Source organism: Bombyx mori, chromosome 4 (assembly GCF_030269925.1).
Source record: "Bombyx mori chromosome 4, ASM3026992v2".
NCBI classification, from domain to species: Eukaryota; Metazoa; Arthropoda; class Insecta; order Lepidoptera; family Bombycidae; genus Bombyx; species Bombyx mori.
In genome coordinates this window covers 10,899,645-10,926,280 of record NC_085110.1, presented here as the reverse complement: position 1 = coordinate 10,926,280, position 26,636 = coordinate 10,899,645, and the positions used below count along the sequence as shown (strand labels likewise).

The window sequence follows — 26,636 nt, the reverse complement described above, 5'->3', positions numbered from 1 at the left end:
CTCTAGGTTATATTACCTAATAGTACCTGGAATAATTAAAATTATAGTGTTCTCGTTTCAAGCCTTCACGCAATTGAAGCAAGGTCAACAAAAGATTTCTGCTTTAAAAATATTTATAGTAATTAAATCCGTTGGTATTTAATCTCTTTTCATACTAATTAATGAAATAATAGCTTGTTGTCGTGACGGAGGCAGATCTCGATCAGGCAAATCTCAAAAGTGATTATGATAATAACGGGACATCAGTAGATTCCAATGAATTAATCAAGCGACTGACTGGGCGGTGCAATAGTTATAGCCTCCGACTCTTGCGATGAAGGTAATGGGTTCGATGCCCACATCGAGTAAACATTCGTGGTATTTTTTTTTTACTTAGATGAGTGGACGAGCTCACAGCTCACCTGGTGTAAAGTGGTTACTGGAGCCCATAGACATCTACAACGTAAATGCGCCACCCGCCGTGAGATATAAGTTCTAAGGTCTCAGTATAGTTATAACGGCTGTCCCGCCCTTCAAACCGAAACGCATTACTGCTTCACGGCCGAAATAGGAGGGGTGGTGGTACCTACCCGTGGGGACTCACAAGAGGTCCTATGATTAATACTGGTGGTATTAATCATAAAACGGCAACTTCAGCCCTCGTCGAACTTGTCGATTACGAGGAAGAGTTCGACAAGCGAACTTACTCTTAAATATACACAACCCGTTGAGTTCCGCGCCGGATCTTTTCAGTGGGTCGCAATTCCGATCGGATGGTAGATTCTGCGAAGAGTTGTTCTTGCTAGGGCTATTGTTAGCAAATTCTCACAAGTTGAGCCCAGAACTCACCTACTCGTCCACGAGAAGCTAGAGTAGTCCCTTAGGCTATCAGCGAATAGGTACTGAAAAAAGGCAGCTTCACAGACAAAGACTTAATATACATACTACGCAACGTCAATTCAGTACGGCTCGATGGATTTGATGATTTATCTTTCGTTGTGTTTGTAAATAATGTCAGGATAAAGTTTTTGTGAAAGAAATTTTATCAGTACATTTTCATACAACTAGTGATAACTGCAAAAATTCAGTTAACATTCACTAAAAAAACCACTGAGAAGAAAGAGAACTAGAAAATGTTTTATTTTATTTTTGTTTTTACTAATTTACGCAAACAAAATGTAAAACATTTTCTTAAAATCCTCCAGGGCCTTCAAAATAGATGCTAATATAAAGAAAAGTATATTTTAGGTAATTGATATTTATATTACATAACTATGATAATTGAAAATAAATCGGATTAATTAATTGTAATTGAAGATAATTTTAATCATACATGTAATAAAATCATTTGATGGACTTGCAAGACCGAGAGGAGTGACATAGAATTTTGTGCATTTTGTGAATCTTTTATGGGGGTTTGTTGCGTGTGAGCATGATTCGGTATACAGACTGTTTTTGCCGCAACGCGTCACGGATTCGAAATTTTGAAAGACCGTTTCCAAATTAATTAGCATTTCAACTTTATGTCTCAAGGTGGTGCCGCAGAAAACAACACAGTCATTTTAAATTAGACGATAACGCAACTGAGAGGTCATACGCATTGTTTAACAAACATAATGTGTACATAAACATTATGTCATTGCGTGAAACATCACTATCATTATCTAATTATCTGGAATCATAATGCATCTGTAGCGTTAGCCACTATAAGACTATAAGCGTGACCATACAAAAAGAAAAATCTAATATTTGTGCGTACTGCAATTTGTGATTACATTTAAAACTCATCATTTATTAAATTGGAAGTGCACGTATATCACATTAATTACTAACTTTACTTGTTAAGTTAGAATATTATACATCTATATATTAATACGTGAAGCAAAAACTTTGTATCCCTTTTTACGAAAATTGCGTGGACGGAGGAGTATGAAATTTTCCACACTTATAGAGAATATAGAGAAGAGGTGCACAACGCTAATATTTTTTAAAAATAATGGGTAAAAAATACATTAAATCAATAAAGAAAACATTACACACACTACATACCATGTATTTGACGCACACACGCATGCATACTATTTATTGTCAAACTTTTGTTCTTGACGTCTGTTGTCAAATTGAGAATAGATTAAATATTGTTTGTCTTTATTAATATTTTTTATAGTGTAGTCTTGGCGAATTTGTGATAATAGAAGTATAAAATACAATCATAATAATGTACAAACTTACAATTCCAATTAATTATAGTCGAATTTCGACTACTGCGGGACCTCTAGTATATTTTTAAATTACAAATTTTATCAGTATAGCTTTAATTATTATTGTAATTAATATCCGAAAACAAATGTTTTATATTCATCAACTGGCCATATAGAATATTCGGAATAGTATTTTTCTATATATTTCTATGTGTCATGTATAGTCAGTCTATAGGCCTCATTTGCTAAATTAAGATTTGTTATTCTAATAAATAGAATACGTATTTCAATAGTGGCACGTGCAGTCAATCCACGGGCTTCAAGTATATTTTAATGAAATAAAAATAAACTTTGAATAAGCGTAGGATTTCCATTGAGCGACTACATGCGACACGTCCAAAGAAATAAATGTATTAAGATTTTTTTATTTTATTCGAACAGCATCTAATGCACAAGCAGTAGTATAATAGGCAATTTACGATGGACAGCACGCGACGGTCGCTGCAACCGGTACAAGGGCAGTACGATCACTATAATCGGTGCTGCGAGGACACGCTGAAGGTTTAGGTCGTATCCACATTAAATTATCTAGAACAAAATTTGCGTTTTTTGAACACTTAAAGACTACGAAGTTTATATGTTTTAAGTAGCTGACCATGAAGGCGCATGGTGCTTTACGAATCCCTTATAAATAACATACACTGATTTGTCTAGTGTGTTCACAGTACGTGTCGTGAGCTTCCTGCCTATTTATACTATTTCACGGACAGATACCAACATCTTGCTTATAATGAAGCAATCGTGGATTCTGCAGGATTTCAAAACAGAGTAAATCAGCGTATTCTCTTTATTTTTTTATTTTCTTTCCTACGTTGTAAGATAGTGAACAAGAAGGATTCTTAAAAGACTTTCTTTTGAGTGCTTAGGATGTCGATTTTGAAGTTATATATCAAATGCCAATTTACATACTACAAAAATACATTCCAAAATCATTACACTCCTATAGTGCCAACATTCTGTTGGGTTTTAAGCCGTTCGTTTTCAGAAAATGAGAAATAAACTTATCATGGCAGATTAGGTTTAAGCTCATATGTCTCGGATTATAGTGAAAAAGAAATGAATGCGTACGATTTGAATGGATGCAATATTTTAGCAAAACTTGTTTCGCACCCGGTACAAAAACGCACGAACGAGTTCAATCCACAAAAAGTTTACGGCTTTTTTATAAATCTAATTTTGTTACGGTAGTCGTTTTTGTTGGTTGCGATTTAAAATAAAGACGAGGCAGCCTCGAAAATACTACTGATTGCGGTAGTTCGTGTTAATTCACAAAGCGGGGAGATAAATTCGTAATGTTTTGATTGTTTTGCTTTTGTTTTGGGTGGTTGGTAACAAATTAAAAATACTAAAAGTACTATAAAAGTAAGATAGATAGATATTAGTATTCACATTTTGGCATGAACACCTACAGTGTTATAACCTCTTTGAAATCTAAGGTTACTTAAGGTTACTAAGGGACATAAAACTTGATATAGTTGTATGCTAATTCAGGCAAGGCTTCAGATATCTATATATATATAAAAATGAAACCCGTTTTCCGTTGTCACGACATAACATGAAAACGGCTTGACCGATTTGGCTAATTTTGGTCTTGAATTATTTGTGGAAGTCCAGAGAAGGTTCAAAAGGTATAAAAATATGAAAATTCTAGGAATTAAATAAAAATAACAATTTTGTTTTCCCTTTGACGTGTCCCCCGTCGGACGGATTCCTTTTGTTTGTTTTAAGTTTGTTCTATATAAAAGTTTAGGTCTTTTATTTATCGATTGAGGCACTACGAAGTCTGCCGGGTCAGCTAGTAGTATATAAAATTAATGTGGCAGCTGATAAGCGACTACTTTCAATAAATTAATGTATGTCATATAGTATAACATTTCGCGATAGTAACTGTTTGTTTTATATTTTATTAACATATGGCTTTTCGAATTCTAATATTGGTATTTAATTTTTGAAAAAAAATACATGTGACCCGTACCGCCTGGCTCTAGCATGAACTACCTTTCCAAGTCATACCCTTCTACAAAGAAGATTTGAAAATAGTCCTCAGCGGTTGGCAGTTACTTGTCTGTGTACCTTGGCGTTGAAGGGCCGTCTACCGATTTCTTTTTACCTTCGAAGGCAAAAAGGGATAGCTGTGCTTTTCCTAAGCATTTGCTAAATCTTCACATTGTTATTATTGAACATTTGAAAAAAAAAAACAAATCATTCATCGGATTGATTGTAACAATGGGAATGTCTTCGGTTATATTTGGTGGTAGGACCTCTTGTGAGTCCTCACGGGTAGGTACTACCACCTTGTCTATTTCAGCCGTGAAGCAATAATGCGTTTCGGTTTGAAGGGTCGGGCAGCCGTTGTAACTATACTGAGACCTTAGAACTCATATCTCAAGGTGGGCGGTGTCATTTACGTTGTAGAAGTCTATGGACTCCAGTAACCACTTAATACTAGGTGGGCTGTGAGCTCGTCCACCCAACTATGTAATAAATAAAAAGTTAAATTCCGAACGTTTCGCTGTAGAGCTTTCGACTCTACCATGAAAAGTGTAAAAAAATCGAAATACATAAAGACCATTTTAAAATATCACTTGAATATTCAGTAAATCGCGTCCTTGAATATAAGCATAACTAAACGCGGTTCCGAGCACCCGGCATGCGTCGCAGATTCAATTTCAGCTACCTGAGACCGCTTCGCTCGTATTGTGGGTTAATGAGCTTACATTAAAAAGAAAGTCATACTTTTTAACATCATTAACTGACGAAATGGCGTATGTGTTTGCGATATTCGAAACTCGATGCCCGCGCTTTTGTTGTTCTTAAAACCCACTTATGCCAGTGTTGATAATAATTTATAGTGCGTACTGTCACGCAAAATTTGGATGTTCACTTCTTTTCTCTGTACTTATCGTACATAGATAAATAAAACATGACTTTTCTACCACCACACAAAACAAAAAAAAAAAAAACTATATAGAGACCGAAGATCCAAGTGAGTTTCTCGCCGAATCATCTCAGTGGGTCGCGATTCTGGTCCGGTGGTAGATTCTGCTTTTTTTTGCTTACCCATGCTGATAGCCTTGAGAGGCTATTTCAGCTACCTTTCTGTACCTATTTGCTGCTAGCATGGGGTCTGTTCCAGAAACCTGAGAAAATTTTCAAACACTAGCCCTAGCAAGAGCAGTACTTCGCGGAATCTCACCCATAGACAGCCCACTGAGTTTCTCGCCGGATCTTCTCAGTGGGTCGCGTTCCGATCCGGTGGTAGATTCTGCGAAGCACTGCTCTTGTTAGGGTCAATGTTAACATCACTCCGGTTTGAACCCCGTGAGCTCACCTACTAGTTAAAGTTACGCTGAAATAGCCTCTCAAGGCTATCAGCTTAGGTAGGAAAAAAATCTGTTACACCCTTTCGGCAAGAATAACGGTTGACGTTCTAAGTGTTTCTAATGAATCTTAATCTTTCAACCATCATCCACAGTTCAGCTAGATGGTTCCTATTGACCCGACAAGTAATTGGATTGCTGATAGATTGCTGCTAGCTGTGAGCACTTGTGAACACATCCTACGTTACGAATACAAAACTTAGAGAAAAGTGAAAAACATTTTAGGCTGTACTTGTAAATATACATTAGCCTATGAACGACTACCAGCAAAGTATATTTTGCTATAAATTATTTCGGATTTGACCCTCGGCTCTTTAGAATTAGTCAGTAATTAGCAATGTTAAAAAAATTCAAAGCACGTAAATACATATACATACATATATATCTTAACAGATTATTATACCACGTCGAAGTATCTTAATAAATCATGCTTACAAAAATATTGTTAAGTTTATTATAAACATTTGTTCCGTAAACAATTTACCCTCGCTGGTTACGCGTACGAAGGGCTCATAGTGATTCGCAAATAAAGATCAAAGTCTGTTGATGTACTTGAAAATATTCAATTTGGATCTCATGCCCAAACTTAAGATAAACGACATCAATTTAGAAATATGATGCTTCATTCAGAATTATTTTTATTAATTTGGTATACTTTGCAGTTGCATACTCAGCAGTGACAACATATTTACAAATTTATTTTCGTTTTGTTTTTATTGCGGACCATCTTATGTTAAATGGTTGCGTGAATACTAGACGGGAAGCTGAGTTTTCGTCGGACCTTCTCAGCGGGTCGCGATTCCGATCCGGTAATAAATTCATTCACGAAGCAGCTACTCTTGAGTTGTTAGGTCTCCTTTGGAGGCGCTCGTGTAGCTGTTAGCAAATCCCACCCCCCCTGGCTGAGGCCTTGTTCGCCCACCTGCCCTGGTAAAACTGGAAATGTCTCTGGGCCACTAGTAATGTCTTAAACATAAAAAAAAACGGGAAGCCAAAAACACTACTGCGAGAGAGTCACCCATCGGTCATCATAATATGTCAGTTTCAAGTCCCAAATGCGTTGCTATTACGATATTCCTGCCCTTCAAAATGTATGGATGCCTCTGAGACGAAAGCTTGTAGAATAACAATAGCTACCATGCGGGCTTCCTTGAAAGAATGTTTATAATAAGTTCACTGAACGATACAATGCAGCGACATCTCTTGCGAAAGTCTTAAAACATTAAGAGGTGATTAATAACGCGTGTTAGTGTAATGGTAAAAGTTGTTGTCTAACTAGAACAAAAAATATAAAACGTATTAAAGGTTTATTTCTTTACTTACATGACATAATTAGCCGTACTCGCCCGCTTTGTTGGGCATTTAAAATTAACATTATTATTTATTGTCATTATTATTAGGGAGTACAACACTCATATAAATATTAGCCTATCCATTAAGTACATGTATTTTCTACATGGATACAAAGTTTCAAGTAAATCGGATGCATGGTTCAGTGGTTATAACGGAACATCCGTAAAAACCACTGTAGATTTATATATTAGTATAGATTATCATTACCTATTTATTTCGTTATTTAAAATAAAACGTAGTCATTAACTAAATTACCTAATTTTAATTAATATGTATAATTTGTTTTCCTAAGGATTTAATTATTAATGATTAGTTTTAAGAGCAACCTCGAAATTAAACAAAAAAAACAGTGTGATTTCCCTTCAATTTTACTTGTACGGCATCCACAAAACCAACAATGGCTCTCAAACCAAATGCTAGCCGCACTCAAATTTGCGTTGTTTGCCAAATATATTATAACGTTATTGACACAAGCCGATCATTAATACAGACGGAGGGACCCGCTTATTAATTTTAATAAGTGGGGTGACTCGTTTTTTGAAGGGGCGACGACGGTACTTCACTTTTGTTTTATTAGTTATGATTGTATGGCTTTTCAAAATGAAGTATGTAATACGGTCAAAACCATTGAAAAGTTTCAACAAAGAATAGCCAACTATTGGCCAGTCCTTCGAAGGTGTATTTGTCATTCGAAATTTAAAAATACTTAATATTTCGTTTGAAAAATACAAATAAACTCAATCCATTTGTAAAATAGAATGGAAATATTTCCCGTACTGACATTCAAAACTGTTATTTTTATTGCTGAATACCAGTCAGGTTGAAGCTCACTAGCTGAAGTCAACTCGTTGTCGAGAAGAAAAATTCCTAAAATTGCAGAAACTATACAAATAGCATACAATACATTACTGCATTATGAGGCTGAGGAAGCATTCATGTTTATTGTTGACTCACGATTCAACGCCTGAATATTTAAAGTTATATAAAAGGATCCTCAGGGTGGCGGCGACAATTGAGACAATTTACATCCACACGAAATAATATATTCTCTTTAGTACACGTTATGGTGGGTAGAATACGAATGCAACAGAGATATGCTAACCGTCGGTATTTATACAATCATCTTGACCTATTTTAATACAAACTGAGTAGGTAATATTAAACATTGTTCATCTTAATTATTCTGCTGATTATTTACGTACAATTATTATTTAATAATATCGAATTATGTAACAAATAACATTAAGGCTTATTGCGCCGGAAGCTGTCAAGCGGAAGGCGCCAATAAAATATTATAAGTATAAAGAAAATATGAATGAACTATTTACTTGATTATGAAATTACTAATTATATTATAAGAATAATAAGTTCTATATATTTCCTAAGTTCGTAAATAATTTATTATGTGAGGCCGGAAGTGTTGCTCGATAACATTCGGCCATCCTGTGTATGCCGTGTCCCACGGCGATCAGCGCTGCTATTGGAGTCTGGTTTGTCGCTGGTGTATGGCACCTGAAATTGACATGTTTAAGCAGTAATTATATCTTATATTATCTAATTCATACGACACACCTTTTATTTATCTTAGATCACACACACCTTTTATTTATCATAGTTTTATTTATCATAGATCATACACCTTTTATTTATCATAGATCATACACCTTTTATTTGTTGTACATCACACACCTTTTTTTTTGTTGTACATCACACACCTTTTTTTTGTTGTACATCACACACCTTTTTTTTGTTGTACATCACACACCTTTTTTTTGTTGTACATCACACACCTTTTATTTGTTGTACATCACACACCTTTTATTTGTTGTACATCACACACCTTTTATTTGTTGTACATCACACACCTTTTATTTGTTGTACATCACACACCTTTTATTTGTTGTACATCACACACCTTTTATTTGTTGTACATCACACACCTTTTATTTGTTGTACATCACACAGCTTTTATTTGTTGTACATCACACAGCTTTTATTTGTTGTACATCACACAGCTTTTATTTGTTGTACATCACACAGCTTTTATTTGTTGTACATCACACAGCTTTTATTTGTTGTACATCACACAGCTTTTATTTGTTGTACATCACACAGCTTTTATTTGTTGTACATCACACAGCTTTTATTTGTTGTACATCACACAGCTTTTATTTGTTGTACATCACACAGCTTTTATTTGTTGTACATCACACAGCTTTTATTTGTTGTACATCACACAGCTTTTATTTGTTGTACATCACACAGCTTTTATTTGTTGTACATCACACAGCTTTTATTTGTTGTACATCACACAGCTTTTATTTGTTGTACATCACACAGCTTTTATTTGTTGTACATCACACAGCTTTTATTTGTTGTACATCACACAGCTTTTATTTGTTGTACATCACACAGCTTTTATTTGTTGTACATCACACAGCTTTTATTTGTTGTACATCACACAGCTTTTATTTGTTGTACATCACACAGCTTTTATTTGTTGTACATCACACAGCTTTTATTTGTTGTACATCACACAGCTTTTATTTGTTGTACATCACACAGCTTTTATTTGTTGTACATCACACAGCTTTTATTTGTTGTACATCACACAGCTTTTATTTGTTGTACATCACACAGCTTTTATTTGTTGTACATCACACAGCTTTTATTTGTTGTACATCACACAGCTTTTATTTGTTGTACATCACACAGCTTTTATTTGTTGTATATAACACAGCTTTTATTGTTAACTGATGCAGCCTCTATCCTGAAATAGTTTGATTTTGTTTTATCAGATACTTGCAATTCTGAGTCAGTAGATTGGTCAAGTATCATAACGTTCATACTACTTTGTAGACTCATTTTTATTAGTAATAATTTCCACGCGTGCTTATTAATCAATTATGTTTCCATTCAATGATTTTGTCTCCGATATTAATTATTTTTAAAAAGCAATCTTTCGACCTTACAAGTCCACCCAAAAGTATATAGGACATGCAGCCCAGCTCAAAATATACAGAATTCATAAGAAATGTTTCATTAGTGTTAATATTGAGATAAACTTGTACCAAAGCAGCACTTTACTGTGATATTATACAGCTGTGTCCTAAATACATCGGACAAGTCTGTCTGTAATTTTATTTCACTAAGAGTACTATTAAAAGTTTCACTACTACCCACGAATTTAACAGAATTTTGTGATATTGATATTAATCATTGATTCTCCGATTATTAAATCTATATCAGCGATGTCGTAATTCGTTATTTCCACAAAGCCACAATAATGTTGTCTATATGAACATTCACGGGGATGTTCCTAAAGAGGTCGACGAGTATGAGCCTCCAAAACCTCTCATTGTAACCACGGAAGACAATCTTAAATTTTTTAACTTATCAGCATATGCCACACAGAATATTTAATTTGCTGCCCATGTCTATGTATGCAATGAGACTAGAGCCATTAATTAACACTATTTTTTTTTTGCATGTTGTAAATAAGATATTACTCACTTTTGGGTGTGAAGAGCTGGCCGCATACCATCAGCTGACCGACGTGTGTCCCGGGCGATGGCACATCTCGCAGCGCGGCTCTTTGCAGTTCTTTGTTTCATGACCTTCTCTTCGGCAGGCGTAACATTTCTTTGGTTGAAAGTCGGTCCCTCTTGCAACTGGAGCAACAGCACCTTCTCTTCTCCATGTGGTAGCCATTCGCGGATGTGTAGTATAGTTGCGGTGGTGTATCGCACAATCCCTAGCCGACCCACGAAGACATATCTGCATGATGAACTGGCAGTCTTTGTTGTCCCATCCATATACGTGATCCAACTGGTCGATCTTGTGCAGCCATCCCTTGACGTTGTTAGATTTTTCATCCGGCCGGAACGTTGGAATAACCTCCGCATCGGTTTGGGTGACACGTCGCATTTTGTATCGCCTGTGTTTCTCAGCGGTCTCAAATCCGTCAATGCATGGGCCTGGCATAATCCCGCTTCTGAAGTATAAAAGGATCCTCAGGGTGGCGGCGACAATTGAGACAATTTACATCCACACGAAATAATATATTCTCTTTAGTACACGTTATGGAGGGTAGAATACGAATGCAACAGAGATATGCTAACCGTCGGTATTTATACAATCATCTTGACCTATTTTAATACAAACTGAGTAGGTAATATTAAACATTGTTCATCTTAATTATTCTGCTGATTATTTATTATTTACGTACAATTATTATTTAATAATATCGAATTATGTAACAAATAACATTAAGGCTTATTGCGCCGGAAGCTGTCAAGCGGAAGGCGCCAATAAAATATTATAAGTATAAAGAAAATATGAATGAACTATTTACTTGATTATGAAATTACTAATTATATTATAAGAATAATAAGTTCTATATATTTCCTAAGTTCGTAAATAATTTATTATGTGAGGCCGGAAGTGTTGCTCGATAACAGTTAGCATTTTCTTTTAATCTAAAATAATGCATGTAAATATTTCTACCGTGAATCGAATGACTAGAAATTATTACATTTAACTATTTTGGTATGTTTTCAAGACACATAACTTTTATATGAAAAGCGTCAAATTTAGAAGAGTATAAGACACTTACTGGTGGTAGAACTTCTTGTGAGTCCGCACGGGTAGGTACCACCATCCCGCCTATTTCTGCCGTGAAGCAGTAATGCGTTTCGGTTTGAAAGGCGGGGCAGCCGTTGTAACTATACTGAGAACTTATATCTCAAGGTGGGTGGCGCATTTACGTTGTAGATGTCTATGGGCCCCAGTAACCACTTAACATCAGGTGGGCTGTGAGCTCATCTACCCATCTAAGCAATAAAAAAACCAGACAGGACCGCAAACTTTATTTATAATTATTATCTTCAACCAGCTCACAATTTAGCTTATTTATTTAATTTTTAAGATTTCTCACATGCATCGTTTACTATGTATTTGATTGGAATTTAAGGGGTAGTGCTCCCCAGCTTGAGGCCAGCTGCTAACTTACCATAAAAGTGCCCCGTTCGGCGCGTGCCGCCCGCGGCGCATCTCTAAATTGCATTTTAACCTAATTACTGAATGATATAATTTTTCGGTTCAGACATAATCTGATAACGCGAGCATTATCAAATTATAGCGCCATTTTCAATCGGGCGGGATCTAGAGACATATCCAGAGTATGGTTCATTAAATTTCGTTATTTTTAAAGTAAACGTATATTCAGAAACATTGATCTATTAAATAAATGATTATTTCTTCAGCCTTATCTATTTTTTCACAATATAAACGTTGGACTACGGCTTTTTTCAAGCTCGTCTGATCGTCTACATCAGTTCGTAAACTTTATTCATCACGGGGCTAAATGTCTAGGCACCTAAAAGAGTTTAAAATGATTTGAATTGTATTTCAAATTCACTTTTGCAGAGATATTTAACTCTACCTGGCGACTAGGCCCTATAATGCCACGGTTAGTGGGATATATTGATTTCGTAGAAAATATCTTAGTGTTATATTAGTATACATTTTTTGAGGTAATCGACAAAAGAAATTCTTCCACCGAGTGGATGAAGTTTCTTGGTACCCTGACGGTCTGAATGTTTTTTTTTCTTCTGGGAAGAAAGGATTGCTGGTGGCTCGATGAGCTTTCTAGTTTCATGAGAGCCGGTGGGCGAGCTTGGGCTCAACCAGAAGAGGTGTTAGTTGCTAATAGCTATTCGAGCGAAGGCCAATAACTCAAGGGCAGTTGCTTCACGGATACATCTTCTACGAGATAGGAATCGCGATCCGCTGCAAAGATCTGGCGGAAAACTCAGCGGATTGGTGTACTAGGTCCCGTTTCGTGGTTGTAATTAAGCAAACCTATCTTGAAAATATTGTTAGCGCGATACAGGCATCTGTCAATTATTTTCTATGATATCTACAGCTATTGATAGAAATATATTTATTTCCGTTTTATATAATATATTTCTTTCTATAATTTGTGTAGATTAAATAATTAAAATATATTTTTGTTTTACATATTCTTTGTTTCAAACACAATATAATATGTAAATTTTTAGCTTGTTATTAGTCTTATGATGTTGGCATGTTTACGTCAGATTTACTGCAGGCAAACTCCAAGTAAAGTGCTCTTTATTGCTGATCTTTCTAATAAATACTAATCTATGACTTTCGTTTTGTGACACGAACGAATTCCGCAGGCAGCAATTCAGTTAGGTATACATACGGATAGATTGTCCTAGGTACTCATCGATTACTTTCAGCATGGCTACTTTTATTATTATATCATCTTGCTGTTGTTACACTGAATATCAAATACTGTTTTCCTACAAGTGTATAAAGATAAAAAAATAAGATCATTAACTATGTAATAAAAAATGCAAACTTTATCAATTATAACAGTTAGGTACATATGAATTTTCAATGGTATTTTATTCCAAATATTATTATTGTTCACGAATGATTTCTACAAAAGAATAAAATAGTGTTAAAAATTCGTGATAAAAAAATCTATTTTACGAAATTATTGGTTGTTGGACGTATTGTTCGTGTGCACGGGTACTTATTGTCATCATATTGTGTATTTCGGAAGCAGAACAATCATGCATTCACATTGAAAGGACGGGGCTATTAATTAATGTACAAAAAAATTGTATCGTCGAATTCATGTCTACAGGCCGATGGAAGAGTCCAAGCTATGATGTCTGTGAGTTCCGGTAATCAGCAGGTACTGTAATCATAAATAATGCGAAGAACAAAGACCATTTACAAATTCACAAAATGTGGAATGGAATCGGAACCACCAACCAACACCACCAGACTCGCTTCGTCGTGTGAGACAAAAACAAAACAAGAAGCAATAACACTAATTTGTTTTAAATTATTAAAGCGTTTGCTATCGGCACGGTAATCGTGATAATGGTATTAGCGCGGGATTGTGGAGTTATTGTATATTGTTAGCTTGTAAATTTCGACGATTCATAGGAATATTTATTTGGACCACTTCAATAATAAAAAAATCAAAAGATTATTAATGTGTGTCTTTTGTTATTTTTTTATTACAACTAAGAGGCAAACGAGCAAGACGGGTCACCTGATGGTAAGTGATTCACCGCCGCCCACGCTCACCAGCGTTTACGCCAGTGCGTTGCCTACCCTTCAGGTAAGAATATGCTCTTTTCTTGAATAACCCAATGTCGCAGTTGTTGGGGAAGACCACTGATGGCAACGAATTTCAGAGATTTACTGTGCGTGGCAGAAAACTGTTTTTAAAACGCATTGTAGTGGAACGCCAACCATCCAGATGGTGCGGATGATAGTTCCGGCGAGACGATCGGTTGCGAAAATCAGCGGCTTCTACTAAATTTTGAAGTCGTCGTGGCCTAACTGATAAGACGTCCAGTGCATTCGTGTTGAGCGATGTACCGGTGTTCGAATCTCAGGCGGGTACCAATTTTTCTAATGAAATACGTACTCAACAAATGTTCACGATTGATTTCCACGGTGAAGGAATAACATCGAGTAATAAAAATAAAACCCGCAAAATTATAATTTGCGTAATTACTGGTGGTAGGACCTCTTGTGAGTCCGCACGGGTAGGTACCACCACCCTGCCAATTTCTGCCGTGAAGCAGTAATGAGTTTCGGTTTGAAAGGTGGGGCAGCCGTTGTAACTATACCTGAGACCTTAGAACTTATATCTCAAGGTGGGTGGCGCCGGCTCACCGCCTTAAACTGTATAAGGCGCAGGTGCGGCCTCACATGGAGTGTTGTTGCCACCTTTGGGCCGGGGCTCCGGGTTATTAGCTATCTCCATTTGACCGAATCCAACGTAGGGTATCTCGGATTGTCGACGATCCTGAACTTGCCGATCGGCTAGATCCTTTGGCACTGCGTAGGGATCTATCTTACCTATGCATACTTTACAGAATTTACAATGGGGAGTGTTCCAAGGAGTTGTTCATTTTTTTTTTTTTTTTATATTGCTTAGATGGGTGGACGAGCTCACAGCCCACCTGGTGTTAAGTGGTTACTGGAGCCCATAGACATCCACAACGTAGACGCGCCACCCACTTTGAGATACAAGTTCTAAGGTCTCAGTATAGTCACAACGGCTGCACCACCCTTCAAACCGAAACGCATTACTGCTTCACGGCAGAAATAGGCAGGGCGGTGGTACCTACCCGCGCGGACTCACAAGTGGTCCTACCACCAGTAATTACGCAAATTATAATTTTTCGGGTTTGATTTTTTTTACACGATGTTATTCCTTCACCGTGGAAGTCAATCGTGAACATTTGTTGAGTACGTATTTCATTAGAAAAATTGGTACCCGCCTGAGATTCGAACACCGGTGCATCGCTTCAACACGAATGCACCGGACGTCTTATCCTTTAGGCCACGACCATTTCAAAGAAGATTACACTATACCAGTTTCCTTTATAGTCGATTTACTTATTACCAGAATTTATGTCTCATTTATGGTACCATATCAGTTTATCCTTTATTTAGATCAAATTGTAGTGTGATGTCCATAGTAAACGCTACATCCCATTCGTATTTCCCATGGAAATATGATATCGGAGATGGGGTGTGTAGATAAACATCATTATTTACAGGACAATTGTTATGGGACAAATTACTAGCCTTCCATATGCAAAGCTTTGCAGAGCTTGGTTGCTTATTGGTTTTAACTCTCAAAGAATCCCTAACTACCAGGAATTGAGTATTTATTACTGTGAATGAAGCTGCTATTGCTGATAGCATGGGGTATATGTACACAGTTTATCTTACGGTATACAAACATTTAAATGGAATTTTTTTTTTTTTTTTTTTTTTTTATGATTGAAAGTTTACTGGTGGCCCGAAGGCCTTTCCAGTTTCACCAGGACAGGTGGGCGAGCAAAGGCTCAGCCAAGATTAAATGGAATTGTCCTACGTAATACTGATTCTTAATATGTCCAACACAAATTCATCGCTTGATAAAATTATCAAATTCATTCAACTGTTACTATAATTTAAGATAATCTTTGTTGTTATCAATAATACTTATTGTACAATCAGTAAGAATATGAATACTTATTTCAAGTGATAAAAAACGAATAATATAAAATCTATAGTAAATTAAGTTGGTATGGTTTTATTTATATGTACCTACTAAATTTCGTATTTTACCACTTTGGAACTAGTGAGTTCTCCATTATGTAGTAAGTATTTATACTGTTTATATCTAAAGGCCGTTATTCTTTAGATTTTTGTCACTCACTCGGGTGAACAAGCTCACGATCCACCTCGTGTTAAGTCGTTACCGAAGTGAATTAACATAAACAATGTAAATGCTGCCATCCACACTGAGACAAGTTTTAGTTCCATAGTAAAACGGCTTCCGCATCCTTCAAGCCGAAACGCATCAGTTTCGCGGCAAAAATAGGCAAGATGGTGGTACCTAAGCGTACGGGCTTAGACGACGCCCTATTACCAGTTTTTACGCAATTTGTAATATAAAATTTGCCAGTATAATTTTTATTACACGGTGTTATTCCTTCATTGTGGAAGCCGTTCGTGAACATTTTTTTACTGCATATTTCACTAGAATAATTATTACATAACTGACTACGGGTCGAACACCGGCATATGTACAGATTAAAACTGTAGCTGTGCTTGTCAATAATTGTTATTCTGGAAAAACGAAATGGTGTATAAAAGTTAGTTAACAATCTCAGGAATTTTTTAGTTTTATTTCGATATCGACGGTATCATGCACGTGCTTTTTATTGTTTAGATTGGCGAGGCAGCTGACTGCTCGCTTGGTCTTCAGTAGTGACCGGTGCCCGTGGATATCACAACACCAATGCCGCGTTGAGATCAAACATCCAATAGTGTTGTACGGTTACAGTCACAACTTTTTTATTTTTTTTTATTTCTTAGATGGGTGGACGAACTCGCAGCCCACCTGGTGTTAAGTGGTTACTGGAGCCCATAGACATCTACAGCGTAAATGCGCCACCCACCTTGAGATATAAGTTCTAAGGTCTCAGTATAGTTACAACGGCTGCCCCACACTTCAAACCGAAACGCATTACTGCTTCACGGCAGAAATAGGCGCCGGTGTGGTGGTACCTACCCGTGCGGACTCACAAGAGGTCCTACCACCAGTATCAACTGGAATGCTATAAGCCGTAACGCATGAAATTAAAGCAGAATCGATATATCGCCTTTAAATAGCACTATTCATAGCCTGATAGATTACTTATATATAGTCAGCAGTCGGACTTTTCTTGAATTTCTGGTTTCCATAATCGATAATAGTTACTCGTCATTACATTGTTTTGTAAACATAAACATAAATTCGTCGAGGCCTAACGATAAGTCGCCCGGTGCAATCTTATCAAGAGATGCATCGGTGTTCGAATATCGCAGGTAGGTACCAATTTTTATAATGAAATATGTAGGTACTTAAAAATTGTTCACGATTGACTTCGACGGTAAAGGAATAACATCGTGTAATAAAAATCAAACCCGCAAAATTATAATTTGCGTAATTACTGGTGGTAGGACGTATTGCGAGTCCGTACGGGCTGGTACCACTGCCCTGCCTATTTCTGCCGTGAAGCAGTAATGCGTTTCGGTTTGAAGGGTGGGGCAGCCGTTATACTGTAAAAAACTGAGACTTTGGAACTTATGTCTCGAGGTAGGTAGCGGCATTTACGTCGTAGGTGTTTAAGGGCTCGGGTACCCATTTAACACCAGGTGGACCGTGAGCTCGTTCACACACTTAAGCAAAAAAAAAGCATAAGTAGATTATATATTCGCATTTTTATATTTTTATTTTAATCTGTTATTTTTAGTTATCGACTGCTTTACTTTATTTATCAAGATTATTTCCGTTATTGATTAATATCTACCTTAAATAATAAAGAAATAAAATCATATCTTTCAAAACGACGACAGGAAAGACTCTAAAAGTATTGTATATTAAATTGATATATGGTTTTCCACGTTTTTGTTTTTTCAAATAATAGATTAGAATTTAGGCACCGGTATTTGCCGCGAGCCAGCTATGCGTTAATGTATGAAGAACCGGATAACCGATGTCTGATTGAGAATTCGATCTCAAGTTATATATCTGCAAACACAATAATGTCCTTTTTGTGTCGTGAAAAGTGAAGCTAGTGACCCGCCCGCTCCGAATAAAGGACCTTGCGCGAAATTGCATAAAATGTGGATTGTAATGAAGAGCACTTTGAAAAAAAGTAAGTATTTTATTTCACATGTATCTTCTTTATATGCGAGTTGTATATACGTATAAATCTTTTACTAGACCAGTTTATAACGAAAACAGAGAGACAATTCAATTTTATTAATTTGTATGGTAAGTAGGTACCTAGATGTTTTGAAATATGTAAGGTCCGCCAAAATATAACGAGGTAATTTTAAGTAGGTAGGTACACCAATTTGCCAAATACCTTATTCCTTAAAATTCAATGATGTATTCATACAAACAAATAAGGTTGGTTATTCACTTGTTAATTCTTCGCCAATTTTTTTCCGGCTGAATAAACGCCTGTCGCATCCGATGAGCAGATTTGCATTTAAAGGAAGAAGCTCTAGAAATACCCGGCTATGTACAGTCAGCAATGGTATCGTCAATTTATGAATTATAATCCAAACTTTTTTCTAGTATTATCTGTACCTATAACCTATAATACTTAATAATCGAATAGCGAAACGAATAATACGTTTTTGTGCATACATTCAATTATTAATGATTTAAATTAATTTTAAATTCAACGATAATAAATGATTCAAGGTTTTTAGTTCACGAAATCGTTTTAAATTAATAGGAAGTATTTAACCGATACAATTTTTTATATATTTGAAAATTTAGCGTATCTACTCTAAATATTTCTCCTTTTGTTTATTCACGCGTTCTCTGCTGACTATACATTTTACGACGGACGCACGATGGGAAACCGTCAATTTACCCCGGAGAAGCGCACGCGCCTCCGCCCCAGGGACCTCGCACGCGACCACCCCGAGCAATTTATGAAACAAAACGCAACAAAGCACCAAGGGATTGCAGGGTTTGGAATTCATACAATTTTTTTCGATGAGACATGTGAAAAAAATCACAACTTCCTAGGTCTGTTAAATGTCTAACGTAGAATTGCGGGCTTGCTTAATTATTTTTACTCTATTCGGACCGAATTCCCGAAACTTATAGACAGCACAATGTAAATGGAAACTATGAGAGATTGGCACCCAATTTACCAAACGAATCTACTCCAAGAATTGAATTGTACCTTATTACTTCCTATAATACCATGAATGCAAAATAAAAATCTTTGCTCAAATTAACTGGAATACAAGCCTAAGAATACAGTAAGATTGGAAACTATTAAAAAAATGAGATGTCTCAACAAATATCATGGCCTCAACAAATATGATAGTTAGCATTCACGCTGTAATGTCGATGGGCCGTGGTAACTAGGTACTAAATACAGAGTATGCCGTGAACTTGTTTTCTCATCTAAAGAAATCTATTTCAAAACTTATTTGTGTTAACAATTATTGTATTGTATAAGTGTATTAACAATGGTACCTAACAATTGTTGACGATAGACTTCTACCGTGAAGGAATAACATCGTGTAATAAAAATCAAACCTGCAAAATTATAATTTGCGTAATTACTGGTGGTAGGACGTCTTGTGAGTCCGCACGGGTAGGTACAGTGGTAGATTTACACTAGGGGCAGTCGGGGCATGTGCCCAGGGCGGCAAAATTTTGAAAATAAATTTTTTTTTTAGTCATCAATATTGCTCAATAAAATTAATTAATTCTAATAATTAATATTTTTTTTATAATTGATAATTCAAGAAATTCAATTCATCCATTATTTGTGAATTGTAATTTTGGCACTTTTGGTAAAAATTAATAATCAAAACGATTTAATCAATTTATTTCCTTGGAGATTTAAAATAATAATTGATTTTTCTATTTTCTGTAATTAAAGAAATTTAATTAGTTTTTTTATGTAATATAATTATGAGTCAAAATTTATAATTGTTATTTAGAAAAAAAAAACAAATATTTATTTATGTTTTTGGAATATATGACATATGAGTTTCTATATAAAGTTTCCGCAATAAATTAGTTATTTTAATTTTGAAAAATAAAATATTATATATAAACTATAAGTTTAGGTAAAATTCCAGTATTGGGGCGGATTTTTTTCCGGTGCCCAGAAGCGGCATTAAGTTTAAATCCGGCCCTGGGTAGGTACCACCTTACAACTCATGTGGGCCGTGAGCTCGTCCACCATTAGGAACTAAAAAAATATTATTGAAACACGTAAAAGTTTTAATACAGTTTTAATATCAATTTCATGTCAAGAACTTGCTTTCAGGTTCTTACGTTCTGTGCAGCTTCAGACGACTGACTGACCTAGTGGGCCGAGTTCGTGAGCGAAAATTAAATTAATCTTTGAGCGCGTTTCATAATACACAACCTTGTAACCTGCCGTGCGATTCTCTAAAATTCAAACAAGAACTCGCATCTCACTACGAAATTCTCCATCACTTCGCATTCGCAATGGAATGACCTTGATTTGGCATTCTGTAAACACTAATCTTAATTACCCTGCCTCGAGCGAAGTGAAGTGACAACGAAGTTTGTTTACAATACTACTAGGGATAGCCGTATACACGCAAATGTAAATCGAAGCTTACCGGTTTCAGTTTTTCTTTGTATTTAGAAGCATTCTGTAAGAAAATACTATGAATTTAAGCTTTGGTGTCTAAACCACATCTAATATATCTAAAAAGAAAATTAAAAGTCATATATTTATGAAATTAATTGTAATTTCTGGCTGTACGCTAAGTTCCTTTGCGTGCACTGGCGAATACCAGAATTAAAAAACAAAATTTTAATTGTTTTCAAAACAATTTCGAGCGGTCGGAAGTTTTTATTTTGCTTTTTCTAGATTTGTTGTTACTTTGTGAGTGAATTTAACGTTAAATAAAAATTATGAGGTAAGTAAAAGTTAATTTGAGGCTATCAATGTTTCATCCATTCGATTTTAATGTAAAATTTAAATATATTACCAACAGATTTAAAGAGCGTTCTTCTCATCCGACATTGGCGCAAATAGAGGCATTGATAAACGTTTTGGGTTAAAAGCTAGCGAAACAAAAGGATTAATCGAATCTCAAATGTTCAATAAGAGAACAAGGATATTAAAAAAATATAGGAACTAAATTCTCTTATCAGTTAAGATCCATTCCCGGTGAGATATTTAGGACATGTTAACATATATTTATGTATGATATATCTATCTACTACGTTTTTATTGATGTTCTATTTTAACAGGGCATGAAGGTAATTTATTTGTATCTCAAATTCACCAACAAAAAAAATATTTTGAATTAAATAAATCAAATCATTAACAATTTAGGTATTGCAAGTTAGATTGATGTTGTTGGAATGTATTTATTGATGCAGAGGTGACTGTATCTATGGTAAAGGGTGTGCATACTGGTACAGGGGTGGCAGGCAGTGCCAGTATTGATTAAACTGACATTATGTTGGCTAAAGGCTGCATACTCAGTTTAAAATAAATGAACAAAATTTAGGCATAACCTATTTTATTATATTTAAGGAACTACAACAGATTGAAAATACTAATCCACATCATCAGAACATTGTAAGGAGAATTTATAGCCAACTCGGAAAATGTATCAGTATTGGAACAATCGCAAACATACAGGTATGTATGTTATACTTAATTATCTGAAATAAATACCTAAACAAAACTTGCATTTTAAAAATTAATATTTATTGCCTTTTTAGCATTGCATCAAGAATCACCTATTTTGCAGTCATCATCCTCTAACTAAATGCAAGTAACTTCTACTTATTGTGATGCTACTACTAGTAGCTCCAGCCACAGTAGGTCTCACATGTTAGTCAAGAGATTGGGTTGATATGTGTTTATTCAGGTCAAAGTACCTATTCATTGAACCACCATATTAGGGACATTGATTTGTGTATAATGCTGTTACTTGTAAATAAAAACATTTTGTTGCATGTATTGTAAACATTGTATTTTACCTAACCTTGTTTTTAAATAAATTTATTATTTTTTTCAGCACCTCAACACCTGACCTGCTATTTCACCACTTTTACAATGAAAAGCAGAGTGTACTCAAATTACTGAGAGAATTTTGTGGATAGAGGAACTGCAGGTGAAGATTCAGGGTGTTCATATGTGTGTCGTCCAAAGCATTTTTGAACACAGTACCATATATAACTTAATGAAACTTAGAACCATGGGGGAATGAATAGTCGACAATCTGCAAGAAGGATGAACTGTTGGTGGAATTAGCACATGCAGCTAGCAATTTTAAACGTGGATTTCCCATAAGTTACTGATGCAAACAAATTTCAAAATTATTGTATATAACTATTGAATAAAACTATAATAAAACTATTTTTATAAATCATTAATTTATATTTGAAGTTACTTCACACTATAAGTTAGCTAATTAGTAAAATTTAACAAAGTAATTCAACATGACCACCATAATGTACATGTAATCTCATCATCTGAAATCATGGGAACTGGCAGCTCTGCACAATTGCAAATGTTGTGCAAAACACAACACGCAACAACTATTTTTGCTATCTTATCAGGGTGGTAAATTGGCACCCTATAGATCAGCAAACACCTGAATCTACTCTTTAACATACCTATTGTTCTTTACACTGAGTTACGGGCAGTGGAATGAAGGCGGTGCTACAAAGCTTCAGGAGTATCTTCCTCCATATTAGCAATAGCTAGCTATTATTAGCAGGTATTGCTAGCATAGCATAGCGTTATCGTCTATTTCTGCCGTGAAGCAGTAATGCGTTTTGGTTTGAAGGGTGGGGCAGCTGTTGCAACTATACTGAGACCTTAGAATTTATATCTCAAGGTGGGTGGCGCATTTACGTTGTAGATGTCTATGGGCTCCAGTAACCATTTAACTCCACGTGGGCTGGGAGCTCGTCCACCGATCTAAGCAATGAAAAAAAATAATAGCAAAAGGTGTCATAAGGTTGGAACGTTGACAATATACAGAAAGCCCGAAAAGATGTTAAATAAATATAATGGTCATAACTTGCTGTCATTGACTAATCTAGTAGATTTTATTTTGTTTTGATTATAACTGAATAAAGTTTATTTAAGATAAATACTATATTTCACAATAACTTATAGCAATATACACAATTACAATTTAACTGAAATGAATACAATCTGAATACATAGGTTCTTAATACACATTTCGTTTATGGATTACATATCAGAATTTCGAAAAATATTAATAGCTTTACAAATTGTACATTTCTTGCATGATATTCTTTGCAATATTTAGCATTACATTAATATTGTTGAATTGTTCGAGATGATACCGGCATCTCGTTTTTACCATCGCACCGCCCGCCACCGGAGTAGAGTTCATCCATACTACCTGGAGCCACTGCGGTCATCCACAGTGCGTTTCCAGAGGTCTTTTTTGCCACGTACCATCCGGCTATGGAATGAGCTCCCCTCCACGGTGTTTCCCGAGCGCTATGACATGTCCTTCTTCAAACGAGGCTTGTGGAGAGTATTAAACGGTAGGCAGCGGCTTGGCTCTGCCCCTGACATTGCTGAAGTCCATGGGCGACGGTAACCACTCACCATCAGGTGGGCCATATGCTCGTCTGCCTACAAGGGCAATAAAAAAAAAAAAAAAAAAAAATTTGGTAATTTTTTATGAAGAAAACATTTTTTTATTTAGCTTAAACCTCTCCTCCTCCTCTTTGCATCAGTTTCCTCATTACTGAGGGTCGTGGTCATGGCCTTGAAACGGTTTGTTTTTTATAGTGCACCGCCATCTGTTCCTATTTAGCTTAAACCACCTTCTTCTTTTTTCTTTGATTTTCCTTCAACTTTTGCCATTCTTGAGCATTCTGTGGGAATCTTAAATATTTATATATAGTTGCTGGGTTGTTCAGAGCCTCCACAACCTCAGATATACACTGGGATGTCTGGAACAAATATGTTCTTATATTTTCTTTTATGGTTTTTTTGGTAACTTCAATTGGCCAAAAATAACAAGGTGCACAATAACTGAAACTAAGAAATAATCATTAAACAATACACATAGTTATTAGAGAATCTAATTTGTATTCTTTCAAGATATTTTTGTTAGATTAGTTTAGTGGTATTGTTTTACAATATGGTATTGTTTTACAATAATGGGAGAGTTGGATATAAACAAATGGGCAAACTTTAATAATATGTTATAAAGTACCTATTTTGTACGTAAATACACAATCTTACCACGTGGAATACCTACCTTTAGAAGAGTTGAAAGTCCTTTTCAATGGCTTTTAGTGGTCTTCATCAAAGGGTGTAATTCACACCCTAACTGGTTCATATGATCCTTCGACAATCTATACACTTTCTTTATACTTTTACATGGTCGTCATCTCAAGTTAAAAGTGATAAATTGTGAATTTCATAGGCTTGTCGACGCATTTCACGCTGATCCATAGCGTCAGCTTCTCTCAACAATGTTTTCAATAAAAACATACGCTCCACAAAGTATCGATGAAGAATAAAGTTATTTTAAAGTGCAATTTTGTTAATTAATAGTATTTTTTTAATAATTAACAGCGGTTTATAACGTTTTCGTATATTCTCACTCACAACAAACACTTAAAACACTAACTTTTGATTTGACAAATAAAATGATTTTGCGATGCGAAGTTCTTGCCGAAATTCGACGTGATTTACACTACAGAATGCCGTTTCAAACGTCAACTCATACATTTTTGTAAAAAAAACTCACGCTTGCTAGTTCAATTCACCCGCGAGGGGCGCTAGTGTAGATTCGGCACTACAATGAAATTTACAGAATGCCAATTTGAAAACTCACACCAAATTCACGTGCGAGTTTGTTAAACAACGCTTACAGAATCGCACGGGGAGTCGGTTAGGGTGGTAGGAGTGACGTTAAGCCGTGATTTATGCCGTCGTAAAGTTGAACACGGTTGTGCCCTCGCGTTCACTTGTATAATTTATCGCGGACGGCTCTACGCCCTGGTCACGCTTGACCAGAGCCTAGACTCGATTGCGCCGCTGATTTATAATCAACTGGACTTCTATTGTGTTTTGCGAAATCTGTTGCGAACTTATGTAGTGTCGACTTCATTACTACATCGAAAGTAAAAAAAATATTTCAATACATACAAAGCTTAGAGACTGTGTATGAAAATGAGTTAATTGTAATTGCGAGTGTAGGTATGCTACTTACTAGTGAGATCTAGCTTCGCTGTGACTGTTGCTGTGATTAGAAAAAGTCTTCATTTACCGATCAGCCTCCTCCCAGTGTTAGGCAAATTATACGAGCAACTATTACGCAAACGCTTCTGGGACTTCATCACCTCGAAAGGCATCCTGATCGAAGAACAGTTCGGAGTCCGCGCGAACCACTCGTGCATTCAGCAAGTGCACCGCCTAACTGAGAACATCTTACTAGTGCTAAATAGACACAGACTCGTCCCCACGGAAGCCCTCTTTTTCCAAATTGCGAGAGCGTTCGACAAAGTCTAGCACAACGGTTTATTTTACAAACTGCATAACATAGGCGTGCCGGACAGTCTCGTGCTCATCTTACGAGATTTCTTGTCGAGCCGTTCGTTTCGGTATCGAGTCGAGGGAGCTCGCTCTCTCTCGCGACCTATCTCGGCCGCAGTCTTGCAAGGCTCCGCTCTCCCCTCGCTACTTTTTAGCCTGTTTATTAACGATATATCCCTATCGCCGGCGACCCACTGAGTCCTTTTCGCGGTTGATACGGCTATCTACTACTCGAGTAGGGAGATGTCGTTAGTATCTCGTCACCAATTAGGCGCGGTAATTTCACTTTAGCCATAAAAACTTTTCGCCAACCCATATCGTGGGCTTCGAAGACTAAGCACTTAGGCGTCACTCTCGACAGGGGATGACATTCGGGCCCCACATTAAGTCAGTACGCGACCAAGCCGCGTTCCTACTCAGTCGACTCTACCCCATGACCTGCAAGCGAAGTAAATTGTCCCTTCATAACAAGGTGACACTACAAAAGTTCCTTGTATATTCTATCATTAATCTATGCAAGTGTACTGTTTTTGCTTACGTGGCCCGTACACATATTAACTCTCTGAAGGTGATCCAATTCCGTTTCTGCAGGATAGCCGTCGGAGCAACGTGGTAAATGAGTAATGTAGATCTTCACGCCGACCTAAATCTAGTACCGATCAGTAAGTATCTTAAGGAAGCGTCAGAATGCTATTTCGACAAAGCAGCGCGATACGAAAACCCTCTTATCGTGGCCGCCGCTAATTACTTATACGACTGTGACGGGGCAACGCCAACCCGCTGTCGCCCGAAACATGTCTTGTCGGATCCCCCGGATTCAGTCTCGGTGCTTTTAAGACCCTCAAGCACTGGTCACCATTCTCGTTGAATTCGTCGATTACGACGAAGAGTTCGACGAGCGAACTAATAATCCATAGACACATCCCACGGAGTTTTTCGCCGGATCTTCTCAGTGGGTCGCGATTCCGATCCGGTGATAGATTCTGCGAAGCTCT

General features: G+C 36.3%; 2 protein-coding genes and 2 long non-coding RNA genes across 7 annotated transcripts in view; 2 read left to right on the top strand and 2 right to left on the bottom strand.

The window, feature by feature from the left end:
* Positions 1–26,636, top strand: part of LOC101744906 (LIM/homeobox protein Lhx3) — a 72,492-nt gene that overhangs the window by 18,762 nt on the left and 27,094 nt on the right. For 2 of the 4 annotated variants that reach the window (XM_062668241.1, XM_062668240.1), the window contains exon 1: positions 17,904–18,228. The exons of the other annotated variants lie outside the window; for them this stretch is intronic. In XM_062668241.1, coding sequence (XP_062524225.1) covers positions 18,195–18,228 — 34 coding nt within the window. In that variant the 5' untranslated portion in view covers positions 17,904–18,194. Of the gene's footprint in view, positions 1–17,903; positions 18,229–26,636 lie in introns of those variants that run through there. 4 annotated transcript variants of the gene reach the window in all.
* LOC119631220 (uncharacterized) lies at positions 8,001–11,428 on the bottom strand. The gene is made up of 2 exons (XM_038021792.2): positions 10,487–11,428; positions 8,001–8,485 (listed from the first exon to the last, which is right to left on the bottom strand). The coding sequence occupies exons 1-2, from the start codon at positions 10,876–10,878 to the stop codon at positions 8,344–8,346; spliced, it is 534 nt and encodes a 177-aa protein (XP_037877720.1). The 5' UTR covers positions 10,879–11,428; the 3' UTR covers positions 8,001–8,343.
* Positions 18,993–22,464, top strand: LOC119631221 (uncharacterized). The gene is made up of 4 exons (XR_005246608.2): positions 18,993–21,007; positions 21,086–21,261; positions 21,634–21,741; positions 21,825–22,464. It is a non-coding gene; the product is annotated as an uncharacterized LOC119631221 (long non-coding RNA).
* Positions 22,465–25,438, bottom strand: LOC134198784 (uncharacterized). Its single transcript, XR_009972978.1, has 2 exons — positions 24,359–25,438; positions 22,465–24,135 (listed from the first exon to the last, which is right to left on the bottom strand). It is a non-coding gene; the product is annotated as an uncharacterized LOC134198784 (long non-coding RNA).

What these genes read in the sequence shown, in the direction of transcription:
- LOC119631220 (XM_038021792.2), bottom strand. Translation starts at nt 10,878, where the DNA reads ATGCGGAGGTTATTCCAACGTTCCGGCCGGATGAAAAATCTAACAACG. An exon ending in CCAGCTCTTCACACCCAAAA is followed by an intron (nt 8,486 to 10,486) that starts GTGAGTAATATC and finishes TGTCAATTTCAG; the next exon opens with GTGCCATACACCAGCGACAA.